This window comes from Papio anubis, chromosome X, assembly GCF_008728515.1.
Source record: "Papio anubis isolate 15944 chromosome X, Panubis1.0, whole genome shotgun sequence".
NCBI lineage: Eukaryota > Metazoa > Chordata > Mammalia > Primates > Cercopithecidae > Papio > Papio anubis.
Genome location: NC_044996.1, coordinates 37,109,505 through 37,123,168, shown reverse-complemented (window position 1 = coordinate 37,123,168; position 13,664 = coordinate 37,109,505). Strand labels below are relative to the sequence as shown.

General features: G+C 36.7%; 2 protein-coding genes across 2 annotated transcripts in view; one reads left to right on the top strand and one right to left on the bottom strand.

Annotated features, from left to right (window-relative positions):
* LOC101023178 (sodium- and chloride-dependent neutral and basic amino acid transporter B(0+)) overlaps nt 1–7,096 on the top strand; it is a 109,170-nt gene extending 102,074 nt beyond the window's left edge. The window contains 5 exon segments of the mRNA XM_031660584.1: nt 474–589; nt 1,138–1,237; nt 1,515–1,624; nt 5,761–5,925; nt 6,950–7,096. Coding sequence (XP_031516444.1) covers nt 474–589; nt 1,138–1,237; nt 1,515–1,624; nt 5,761–5,925; nt 6,950–7,096 — 638 coding nt within the window.
* A 2,736-nt stretch (nt 7,097–9,832) lies between these two features.
* LOC101022824 (kita-kyushu lung cancer antigen 1 homolog) lies at nt 9,833–11,207 on the bottom strand. Its single transcript, XM_003918177.4, has 2 exons — nt 10,928–11,207; nt 9,833–10,158 (listed from the first exon to the last, which is right to left on the bottom strand). Exons 1-2 carry the CDS (start codon nt 11,000–11,002, stop codon nt 9,892–9,894), a joined length of 342 nt encoding a protein of 113 aa, XP_003918226.1. The 5' UTR covers nt 11,003–11,207; the 3' UTR covers nt 9,833–9,891.
* Between the last annotated feature and the right edge of the window lie 2,457 nt (nt 11,208–13,664).

The window sequence follows — 13,664 nt, the reverse complement described above, 5'->3', positions numbered from 1 at the left end:
TTCTTGTTGACTTTTAAAGTCCTCGAAACTCTCAAACATATTTTCTGATATTTTCATTCACACATCTTTCTACTCTTGGCCAGTTACCTATTTCATGGACACATTGATTTCTAAACCTAGAATCCTTTCTGTCGTTTTCACACCACTGATTCAAATTTTTACCTTATTTAAAAGTCCTATTAGAATTCTTCCTTTTAGATGATTTCAGCTGACAGAGGACTGTTACCTTACAATTGCTATCAATGAAAAATCATATAAAACAGACTGAAAACAACAAATAGAACTGCATTCAGTTTCCAGCAGAGCCAAGTGATGAAAAGAAATGACCCTATGGGTTTTTAAAAGCAAGAAGCAGGGCTCAGAGTCTCTACTCAACATCTATTTGTAAATATGATTAATAGACGTGGAATTCTGTGACTAACAGCACTGGCAAATAAGTTGATATATAACACGTCATTTATCCCCCTCTGAAGAAATGATCATAACAATTCAAGATTTATTTCCCAAAGTGATGAAGAAAATGATGGTTTCCATAATTCTGGGCTGCTGCTTGGTTTTGTTTCTCCTTAGTCTTGTCGGTGTGACTCAGGTATACTACAGCATTTTTTTTCATAGACAAATTATTAGTTGGAACATACTTTATAAACTAACGAAAGGAACGAAGTCTTAAGAGGTTGCTTAGTGACAAGTCCAGGTCTGACTTGGATCAAGGTTTTCTGAGTTTTAACCCATTTTTCTCCATTATTACTTTCCATAAATCTATTTTGCAGATGAGGAGGTCAAATAATGGACAGTTACCTCAGTTGCAATAAGATTGCAGACTTTAAACACTACAGATACAGATACTACATTTCTTGGCAACCACTACAGAACACACAGAAATTGCATACCATTCTGATAATCAACTATTCGAAGTGCTTGTTTTTTTTTCTCCAGTGACTCCATATAGATTGAAAGATTTTTGAGATATTTAAAGCCACATTTGGGTTTACATCTGAAACATTCCTTTACACATTTTAGCAGAAGTGAAACTAAGGAGCATATGTCAAGATTAAATTAATAGATTCAATTGGAATACCTCAGCAATCATAAAAACAATTAAAATATACTTAGAAGTAATCAATATTTTTTTGGTAGGCTGGAATTTACTGGATTCATCTGATTGACCACTTCTGTGCTGGATGGGGCATTTTAATTGTAGCTATACTAGAACTAGCTGGAATCATCTGGATTTATGGTAAATAGTAACTATAAAATTATTTTCAAGTTTTATTAAAATAGTTTAGTTTGACTCATTTTCATTATGTTGACCTAATTATACTATTAATCTTTATACCATTATAATAGTAAAGTACAATATACTGGACAAAATATATTATGAAGAAAATGTAGTTACAGGTGTATGCTTCATTGTACTACAGAAAAATGTTTAGACGCAGAAAGATAATTGATGCCACAATGGTTATTGGAAGAAAATATCAGCAAACATTCAATGTACTCTTTGTCTTGTTTAGGAGGGAACAGATTCATTGAGGATATAGAAATGATGACTGGAGCAAAGAGGTGGATATTCTGGCTATGGTGGAGAGCTTGCTGGTTTGTCATTACTCCTATCCTTTTGATTATAAGTAATAATATACCATGACATTGGTATCAATAATATATACATTCTAAGATAAACTTAGTAATTCACATTGAAGACAAAAGGCAAAGTAATTTTGTAAGTGAATGATTTTCAAGTTTTGCAGTATTTATGGATGGTGCTTCTAAGTTGCTTCAATTAAAATGCCTTTGCAGTATTATTTTGAGACCATCAATTTAAACATTTACCATTTGAGAACATAAACAGGTTCATACAGACTTAAAAGTTGTCAATAATTTAAAATTTATCAATAGAATAAATGAAAATAAATCATGAATTTTCTCATTCCCTAAAAAATATGTTGAGTCAACAATAATGTTCCTAACCATTCTGCCAGGCACAGAAAACACAGAGATACATAAGGCCCACATCCTGCCTTCAAGGAATTCACTTTCAATATACTAACTGCTGAAAAACACCAGTCATATTTTAATTCACATTTTATCTCTTAACGAGGCAGGTATTTGGCATCTGAAAATAAAGAAACTGACCTGTGTCAACAGGGGCAATGGTTTATGTTAATAAATTCAACAATTAATACTATTTAGGAGCTGAGGTAAAGCAAAAGTTGTCTTACTTGAGAGACATAACATATAGACTTAAAATCTTCAAATAATATTTTAGGACAGTAGATGGCTGAGCACCAAAATAAACACTACACTGGATGGAGAATGATTATGAACTAGAAATAATGATGGTGGGGTGGAGCAGTGTCAAAGCTTCATAGATTTGTTTTGGTTTTCATTGCCTTCATGCTTCAAAGGTTTTCCTAGAAAAGGCTATTAATTAATTCTATCCACAATTTGCATCAAATCTAAAGTGTCATATTTGTTTGCAGAGAGGATTACATTTCTTTAACATTATGAGATCAATTTCAAAAAGTGAGCAGTTTAGAAGTAGACGTGCTGAATTGAAATATTTGGATACTCCATATTTTTGCTAAATGACTTTGAATATGCTGCTAAATATTTTTATTTGACAAGTCTCCATAATAAAATAAGCCCCCTTGTCAATTTAGAATGTCTAGCTGGACCTCTTAACAAGCTAATATTCAATGATTACATAGGTTTGACACCTGATTTTAATCGAAAATGCAAAAGTATTACGTATGAAATGATTTACATTGCCATCTATTGTGTATTGAACTCCATTATCCCTCAGTTATTCTCTTATAGTTAGGTACATTTATAATACTTATAAAATACATTTAAATTTCTGTAATTAAATTAATGGAATGAAGCCATTGAATTTTTGATATGGTTTGGCTCTGTCTCCACCCAAATCTCATTTTGAATTATACTCCCATAATCCCCATGTGTTGTGGGAGGGACCCAGTAGGAGATAATTTGAATCATGGGGGTGGTTTCCCCCATACTGTTCTTGTGGTAGTGAATAAGTCTCATGAGATATGATGGTTTTATCCGGGGTTTCCGCTTTTGTATCTTCCTCATTTCCTCTTGCCACTGCCATGTAAGAAGTGCCTTTCACCTCCTGCCATGATTCTGAATTCTCCCCAGCCATGTGGAACTGTAAGTCCAATTAAACCTCATTTTCATCTCAGTCTCATGTATGTCTTTATCCTCAGCGTGAAAATGGACTAATACAGTAAATTGGTATCAGTAGAGTGGGGCGTTGCTGAAATGATACCTGAAAATATGGAAATGACTTTAGATCTGAGTATCAGGCAGAGGGCTCAGAAGAAGACAGGAAAATGTGGGAAAGTTTGAAACCTCCTAGAGAGATGTTGAATGGCTTTGAAAAAAAAATGTTGAGAGTAATATAAACAATAGGGTCCAGGCTGAGGTGGTCTCAGATGTTGATGAGGAACTTGTTGGGAACTGGAGCAATGGTGGCTCTTGGTATGTTTTAGCAAAGAGACTGGCAGCATTTTGCCTCTGCCCTAGAAATGTTTGGAACTTTGAACTTGAGAGAGATGATTTAGGGTATCTGGTGGAAGAGACTTCTAAGCAGCAAAGCATTCAAAAGGCGATTTGGGTACTGTTAAAAGCATTCCATTTTAAAACAGAAACAGCATAAAAGTTAAGAAAATTTGAAACCTGACGATGCAGTAGAAAATAAAAACCCATTTCAAGCTGGCTGCAGAAATTTGCATAAGTAACAAAGATCCAAATGTTAATCTGCAAGAAAATGGGGAAAATGTCTCCAGGGTATGTCATAAGTCTTCATGGCAGCCCCTCCCATCACAGACCCGGAAGCCTAAGGGAAAAACAAATGGTTTCATGGGCCGGGCCCAGGGTCCCCATGCTGTGTACGGCCTTGGGCCTTGGTGTCCTGTGTCCCAGCCGCTCCAGCCATTGCTAAAATGGGCCAAGGTACACCTCAGCCCATGGTTTCAGAGGGTGCAAGCCTCAATCCTTGGCAGCTTCCATATGGTGTTGAGCCTGTGGGTACGGAGAAGTCAAGAATTGAGGTTTCGGAACTCCCACCTAGATTTCAGAAGTACGGAAACTCCTGCAAGCCCAGACAAAAGTTTGCTGCAAGGTTGGGGCCTTCATGAGAACCTCTGCTAGGGCAGTATGGTAGGGGAATATGGGGTTGGAGCCCCCATACAGAGTCCCTACTGGGGCACTACCTAATGGAGGTGTGAGAAGAGGGCCACAGTCCTCCAGACCCCAGAATGGTAGATCCACTGACAACTTACACCATGTGCCTGAAAAAGCCACAGACACTCAATGCCAGCCTGTGAAAGCAGCCAGGAAGGGGGCTATACCCTACAAAGCCACAGGGTCAGAGCTGCCCAAGACTATGGGAACCTATCTCTCGCATCAGCATGACCTGGATGTGAGACATGGGGTCAAAGGAGATCATTTTAGAGCTTTAGAATTTGACTGCTCCGCTGGATTTGGGACTTGCATGGGCCCTGTAACCCCCTTGTTTTGGCCAATTTCTCCCATTTGGAATGGCTGTATTTGCCCAATAACTGTACCTACACTGTATCTAGGAAGTAACTAGCTTGCTTTTGATTTTACAGGCTCAGAGGCAGAAGGGACTTGCCTTGTCTCAGATGAGACTTTGGACTGTGGTCTTTTGGGTTAATGCTCAAATGAGTTAAGACTTTGGGGGACTGTTGGGGAGGCATGATTGGTTCTGAAATGTGAGGACATGAGATTTGGAGGGGACTGGGGGGGAATGATATTGTTTGCCTCTTTGTCCCCACCCAAGTCTCATCTTGAATTGTACGCCTATAATTCCCACATGTTGTGGGAGGGACCCGGTAGGAGATCATTTGAATCAGGGATGCAGTTTCCCCCATACTGTTCTTGTGGTAGTGAATAAGTCTGCTAGATCTGATGGTTTTATCAGGGGTTTCCGCTTTTGTATGTTCCTCATTTTCTCTTGCTACTGCCATGTAAGAAGTGCCTTTCACGTCCTGTCATGATTCTGAGGCCGCCCCAGTCATATGCAACTCTAAGTTCAATTAAACCTCTTTTCTTCCCAGTCTCGAGTATGTCTTTATCAGAAGCATGAAAATGATTAATACAATTTTAAAATTAAACTGATAGATCTACTTAAAAATATTCTTACAATGTATTGTTTTCTCATTGATTTTAGTAAAACAAAAACAGCTAAATAGGGTGTGTAAATGCATGTGTGTTTTTGATGTGCTAAAAGGGGAGCTTTGTGCAGTGGGAGAGAATAGAAGCAGTTCCTAAACAAGGAGAAAAGTGTGCCCATTAAAATGTACTTCACATTCTCATTGTATTAATCTATATACTGGTTAACTTATGGCATAAAATAAAATCACACTATTATAAATCAAAGAGAAATGCTCAATAACAGAATATTTTAGATATTGTTTTACTTTATATCTGATATATGGTCTAGTATTTTCTTGAAATATATGTTGAACAAGTATTTGGATTTATAAATATATGACAGTATTTTGGAAAAATTTATTCCATGTAAAAAAAGTTATTTATTTAGGTTCTTTTCATAGTTATCTTCTGGCTTGTTACTAGATTATCTCAACTGCTTGAATGTATTTTCATATTAATTATTTTTGATAAATCACATCTAAAGAACAGAATCAAATTGCTAATCATTAGTGCAATAAAGTTGAATCTTTAGCTTTGTCTTTGCATATTTCACTTTTACAGGCAATATTTGTCTGGTAACTAATGCAATTCCATAGACCTGATTATGGCACAATTCCATACCCTGACTGGGGAGTTGCTCTAGGCTGGTGTATAATTTTCTGCATTATTTGGATTCCAATTATAGCTATCATAAAAATAATTCAGGCTAAAGAAAACATCTTTCAAGTGAGCGCATTAAATTTTTTTATATTTTATACAAATTACTTATGATTAAAGTGAAGATTACTCACACTATGTAATATGAGAACATATAAGATACAATTAATTACTCCTACTTCTTCGCTACTTCTATACCTGACAACCATCTGTTACTAGTGTATAACATGGTATTATATTATGTATATATTTGCTGTGTTTCTCTATACTAGATTATAAGCTCCTTGTGGGAGAAGTCTGGTCTTACTTGTTGCTGTATAGTTGGGCCTTGCTACAGTGCTTAGCATATAACAGCTATGACATCTATACCTGTGCTGAGTTGTCCCTGAAGATGTCACAAAGCAAATGACCTGTTTGGTTTATATCCATAGTCACTACTTTTGAACCCGTATCTGGTTATAATATACATTTTAATAGTGTTTTTATACTGGAATAAGCCTGGTAAATATCTGGAACTCAATCTAGACCCTGAGTCACCTTTCTTCCATGGAGGTCTAAGGGGATAAAGTTTGTTATGATATCTCAGTAGGACAATGACCACGTAGGCTCAGGAGTCTTAGATTTAAATAAATTAGCAAGTCCATACAACAATGGATCCAATTCAATGGTTTGATCCTGGAACTTTTTTCCTTTGTTCTTGAAACATATCCCCGGTACACACTGATTTAGATCCTTACCTCACACTCATCCTAAGGCCAGGATGGAAATGTCTGAGAATTCAGTGAAGGTACAGATTAGACACACTGTTACTCTAATGGGTTCACATACTTTGTTTTGAATTCATTTACATACTCAGTTATTTTGGTTTAGTAGTTAATATAGTTCTATTAACAACTAGTTACATTTGACTATACTTTTATCTTGGCAAACTGTGCATTATTAAGAATTTAGATGATTGCTTTTTACCTTTCTATGATTCTTATTTTTTGTTAGTAAAGAAAAAAATTTAAATGAAAGTACAGTTCAATATTTACTTGTTTACAGATCATGGCACTTAAATTCTAAGACAATAATTTTTTTTTTTTCATTTCAGTGCCTTGTAAGTTGCTGCAGACCAGCTTCTAACTGGATTCCATACCTGGAACAACATTGTGGGGAGAGATATAAAGGCATGATATATCCCCCAAAAAAGACTGACAGTCAAATATCTACTGTTAGTGGCAGCAGAAAACCAGAATGAGATCTCATTGACAAAATATATGATTGTATAATGTGATTTTTTTTAAGAATAGAGGGAAACGTTTTTATTTGTATGTTAACCGAGTAGGGAAATGTACATACTATTTTCATGATAGTGTGATTTTTCTCACATTTAAACAGGAATGCAGTATAAAAATGTGAATTTCTTAATGCTTAGCCATGTGATTATATTTCTTTTCAGATTATCTATCTGAAAAACACACACATACATACATAACTGTCTCTATATAATAATTATATTTTTGTAAATATTATAATGCTTTTCTAATACATTGAAGGCTTTTTGGGGCTAATTGCTTTGACATATTTACATTTTCCATTATACAAGTTTTAAAATATTATTTACTTGTATTTTCTTAATATAAAATATTTCTTTTCCACAAGTCTGTGGGGAATATAAATCAATACTTTTTTTAAAAAAGCATTAAAACTGAAGGCCTCACTTAATTAGAAATGTCATAAATATATGCAAAAATGGACTATGTATACTATAAGAGGACTGTAGTTTAATATTTTTATCCAAATATGTTTAAAAACTTCAAGCGTTTGTTACAGTTCATGTTTTCTGTGTGAAACTTATAGTTAATGTTCTTTATAAAGAGTGACATAAGAGAAAAGTAAGGATTCTATGGCCAGTAAGTAAGAAATCTAGAAAATGAAATATTGAGTACTTCCTTTCCCATATACAATCTTACTTCCTTGGGTCATTTTGGACAAAACTAGCACCCATTTAATTTCTATTGTGTTTCACACAATTAAGAGTTGTTCATTATACCCTCTGAAATATATGTTTAATTTCAAATAGCATATGGACCGAAATATTAATGAGAAAATGGCTTTAATCAAATCTAGCATTTTATGACTGTGATACCCAGCTGCTAGAGTGATTTTTGTCTTATATGAGTAAGTTATTACTTACAGGTGACAACTTACTTACATACTATTAGAAGATAAACTTGTCAAACTTGTCAAGAATGAGAAAAGTGAAATTAGAAGTCCTATGTCCTAGTTTCCTTACAAAGGATAATTAAATATATTACTAAGAGCTTTACATATTTATTCTATATTGTTGACAACTGGTTTAAGCATCACAGCCTACGATGATAAACACTGCCTACATATATAAAGAACTTTTCATCAATTCTTAAGGTTCATAGGCTTCAGGGAACATATAAAACAGAAATTATACGGAATATTTTCTCTGTGTACTTCTACATGCATTTTTCTAGGGAGAGAGTCCATAGTTTTCATCAGAATATCAAAGAAACCTGTGACCTAAAGAAGTTTAAGGACCACATACACTACTGCTGACATTTTGTGCTTGGCAAATGAGTGACAATAGCAGGAATCATTTTTCTTAAATATTTTAAATTGGTTTCTCTTAGTCGTAATTGAACATGAAAGGAGTAAGAAATTAAGGCATTTCTTTAATTTATACTGGTAATTTATTTAGAGGGGAGGGGACAGGAAAGTAGGTAAATAGGTAGGCCTCTAATTGAACCACCTCAGTAAGTTATGAACATATATATAAGATGAAAGTGTTTGACATTCTGAGGGTTTCCCTTGAAGGCAGGTCAAATGCTATTAGTAAACTTCAACAGATTGTTAATTTCTTAGATACAAGATTTTATAAAACAATATTTGAAAACAGATGGCTAATTAGAGGTTAGAAATACTTTTCCTTAATTTTAATCCACATTATATTACATGCATTCTACTACTACATTTTGGTACTATTTAAGGAGTCCAATTTTCTACATGTGACTTTTGCAATTCAGGGAAGATTTGGGCATTTTATTTTATTGTTTAAACTTCATTTTATTTTATTTATTTTTATTTATTTATTTTTGAGAGAGAGTCTCGGTCTGTCGCTCAGGCTGGAATGCAGTGGTGCAATCTCAGCTCACTGCAACCTCGGCCTTCCAGGTTCAAATGATTCTTTTGCCTCAGCCTCCCAAGGAGCTGGGACTACAGGCCCGTGCCACCATGTCCAGCTAATTTTTTGTATTTTTAGTAGAGACGGGGTTTCACCGTGTTAGCCAGGATGGTCTTGATCTCCTGACCTCACGACCTGCCGCTGTGGCCTCCCAAAGTGCTGGGATTACAGAAATGAGCCACTGCACCCAGCTGATTTTAAATGAAAGAATATCTAATTGGGAAAAGTGTGAAGGGAAAGAAATCTTTTTCAAAAGCTGACCACAAAGAACAGTTAAAAGTTTTTGTCACTATCTTCACAAATGTGTAAAGCACAAATCTTAACATAGTGGTTGGCATATTGTAGGGTGTTCCAAATAGTTATTATTATTATTACCCTGATTCAACAGTGGCAAGAAACAGCATTCTATATAAGGGAAAACAGTTCCATCAAATCCCACTTACTTTAATGCAAAGTAATTTATGGAGACAATTTATAGTATTCTATTGTAAACCATTAGTGAAAACTGGTTTTCACAGTTGATTGAAATAAAAATCACTATATCTCAACTATATTCTGTTTAATGTAGCTTATTTATTTTTAAAAAATAAACTTTTGAACGGTTTTTCTTTTTCTATTGTGCTTACATTCCTTCCCCAGTAAATATATTTTAGCAACATGTAATCAATTATCTAAAGTATAAGTAAGAAACTCGATAAGTATCTGGATTTTTTTTTAAATCTGACTTGGTATCCCCTCCCTCTTAAAAAATAATTCATTTAGTATAAACACACAATCAAATGAATCTACTCAAAGTGTCTTTAATGATTTGCACCACTGGCATTACATCCTGTACGCTTTTAGGTGGATTTCCGGTGACCTGATGCACCTCTCAAACCCTGGCTAACTAGAATATATTCCAGTTCAGCCATTTTGTATTCCACCCTCTTGAGGTTTACCAATAGTCGCTTCTGCATGTCTATCGAGTGTGGGAAATTATTTAAAATATCCCGAGAGAGGTTGTTGAATGAAAGATTGTTGTCTGTATTGCTGTTAATTAACCCAGTAGAAGAGCGTCTTAGTAGTGCAAAAGCAGTAGAAATTGATGACATTTCACCAGTGTTTCTCTGTAAAGGAAGGGAATTACACATATGTAGTTTATCGAATTAAGCAATTTCCAAACTACCAAAAAACAACTTGTTTAATCTTGGTTACCAAAATAAACTGATTTCCGCTAATATGTAGAGATTAAAAATGTATTGAATTACTACATTAACTCAAACATACATTCTTCCAAAATCAGACTGAGAAAAAAAATTTATGAAAGTAGCCGTTAGTGCCGAAGTTCCATATCCTTTCCTTACATTTCCTGAGCAGCCTAGTAGGTAAACATATGAACCCTGTCTTTGACTCTTATCTAAAAGCACTTCACTTGTGACTTTAACACCAGAAAATTCACATTTACACTCGAATTATTTGTGAATACCCGGAAAGCACCCTTAAAATAAAGATGGCGAGATCAGCAAACAGACACATTGGGGAGGAAATGCAAGAGAAGAAAGAGAGAAGGTAAGATTCTTAAAGTGGGAGATGGTGGTGGGGAATGGGCACTGACAACTGCACTTTCCTCTCCAATGAGTGAAAAGCTGACCACATTACTTAGGGACTTGGGGCTTTTTAGAAGAGACCACAACTGTCGAATCACTGGTCAGAATACAGGAATTGCGGAAGTGAGGGGGTAAAAGTCTGGGGCTCCTTCGAGCGACAAAGAGGAATGAGATGATCTCTCCTTACCTCTCATTTTACTGTATTTTACTCTCTTACATATACACACTCCCCAGTCCACATACTTATCTAGCTTCATCTAATTCAAATCTCCCTCATATTCACCGTTACCTGAAAGCGATATTTCCAGAAGACAATCATCAAGGCACACAGAATGCTGCTCGCTAGGAGTAAATAGATGTTCATGGTTCCTCTTCGGCCTCTTCTCCCTTCTCGGGGCGGACCCCCTCAGCTGGTAGTAGGCCCCCTAGTCAGCCTGATTTGGGAAACTTCAGGCCAGGATACTATGTGTCTTGCACTGCCTGGTGCAACTGGGATGCTCTGTGTTGTCCCGCTTTATACACTGCTGAGGACGCGAGACTTCACAGTTGGGCACGCACGCGGAGGTTCTGCGCCACAATAAGATGACGTAAAAACCGGCCCTGCAGGAAACCAGGCGGCACTTAGTAACCGTCCACCTGGTTAGCGTCAGGTCCTTAGAGAGGAGAGTGAAAGACAGTGAGGAAGTGTGGGATTTCTGGGAAGCTGAAACGTGGTAGAAGTATAGCCTCCAAATGGATTGGTTAAATAGAGTATTTTAAGACTGCTCCTATTTAAAATATATATATGTCTTAGCTACAACCATTCCTTTATTCACTTCAAAAACAAGACAGAAACGCATTGTAAAAAGTAGCTACCCACAAGTTATCTTTGCCAGAAACTACCTACTCCACACTCACATTGCTATTTTAGAATTTACTCCAGCCCTAGTCACATTGGAATCATTACATACATTTGTGTCATTATACAGTTTAAGAAATAATTTTGGGGACATTTTCACATATAAGCCTCAACAAATTTGCACTAAAGGTATCTTTTTTCTTTTTAATTTCACGTTTATACCATGATATTTATTTTTATTTTATTTTTTATTTTTTTAATCAACTTTTATTTTAAGTTCTGGGATACATGTGCAGGATGTGCAGGTTTGTTACATAGGTAAACATGTGCCATTGTTGTTTCCTGCACGGATCAACCCATCACCCAGATATTAAGCCCAGCACCCATTAAGCTGTGCTTCCTGATGCTCTCCCTTTCCACCCATCCCACCCTTATCCCCCACAGGCCACAGTGTGTTTTGTTACCCCCTGCCATGTGTCCATGTGTTCTCATCATTCAGCTCACACTTATAAGTGAGTACATGTGGTGTTTGGTTCTCCAGAGCCAAGGTATTTTTACTACTGTGTCTAATTTTGCAAATGTGAAAACAGATGCAGGTGTTAAACTCATTTGAAACTATTTAGCAAATCAGGACTTGAATCCATGGAGTTTGAGCTCTGAGATAAACTCCCCCATTCCCATCCTAATTCACATGATCTCCACCTCCACCCTGATTTGTGAGCATCAGGTATTTAATATTCTCCAACCAAAGAATTGAACAGTGTGGTTGGATTTGTAACACATACAAGAATCATTGCTCTAGACAAGTTAGAAATGTTCAAGAAATTCAGTTAAATGTAGGCTATAGATACAGGAGTGAGACAGAGAAGTGCTGGAAGGGAAGGGCATGGTCCCTGGCTAGGGCTCCCCACCCTGGACCTGTGCCCACAGACCTAGGTGAGAACAGGCATTTCTGTTTTCCTGCCCAAATGTTGCACTTCTGAAGATAATCCTGGCCTGCCATGTCCCCATGCTGTGCCTATAAAAAACTGGAGCCCCTAGCAGGCACAGACACAAGTGGCTGGATGTCCAGAGGAATATACCAGCAGAACACACAAGAGGCTGGACGTTGAGAGGATGTCGAGGGGTGAGAGCACACTGATAGGCACGGGCAAGTTGGCAGGCCATTGACTGGTGGAACAATGCAGAGTTTGTTCAAAGTGGTTGGAGGGGACCCCAGCCGCTGAGTGGCCCAACTTCAGGGGAAAACCACCTTTTCACTCCATCTCCCTTATGGCTCCACCATCTGCCAAAAACTACTTCCACTCAATAAAACTTTGCGTTCATTCTCCAAGCCCATGCATGATCCAATTTTTCAGATACACTAAGGCAAGAACTCTGGATACAGGAAACTCTCTGTCCTTGCAATAAGGCAGAAGGTCTAATTGAGCTGTTTAACACAAGCCATGTATAGACAACAAAACTAAAGAGCATATGGTTTATTGATTTGCGAATGTTGAACCAGCCTTGCATCCCAGGGATGAAGCCCACTTGACCATGGTGGATAAGCTTTTTGATGTGTTGTTGAATCCGGTTTGCCAGTATTTTATTGAGGATTTTTGCATCGATGTTCATCAGGGATATTGGTCTAAAATTCTCTTTTTTTGTTGTGTCTCTGCCAGGCTTTGGTATCAGGATGATGTTGGCCTCATAAAATGAGTTAGGGAGGATTCCCTCTTTTTCTATTGATTGGAATAGTTTCAGAAGGAATGGTACCAACTCCTCCTTATACCTCTGGTAGAATTCAGCTGTGAATCCATCTGGTCCTGGACTTTTTTTGGTTGGTAGGCTATTAATTATTGCCTCAATTTCAGAGCCTACTATTGGTCTATTCAGGGATTCAACTTCTTCCTGGTTTAGTCTTGGAAGAGTGTAAGTGTCCAGGAAATTATCCATTTCTTCTAGGTTTTCCAGTTTATTTGCGTAGAGGTGTTTATAGTATTCTCTGATGGTAGTTTGTATTTCTGTGGGGTCGGTGGTGATATCCCCTTTATCATTTTTAATTGCGTCGATTTGATTCTTCTCTCTTTTCTTCTTTATTAGTCTTGCTGGTGGTCTGTCAATTTTGTTGATCTTTTCAAAAAACCAACTCCTGGATTCATTGATTTTTTGGAGGGTTTTTTGTGTCTCTATCTCCTTCAGTTCTGCT

What these genes read in the sequence shown, in the direction of transcription:
- LOC101022824 (XM_003918177.4), bottom strand. Translation starts at nt 11,002, where the DNA reads ATGAACATCTATTTACTCCTAGCGAGCAGCATTCTGTGTGCCTTGATG. An exon ending in TCTGGAAATATCGCTTTCAG is followed by an intron (nt 10,159 to 10,927) that starts GTAACGGTGAAT and finishes CTTCCTTTACAG; the next exon opens with AGAAACACTGGTGAAATGTC.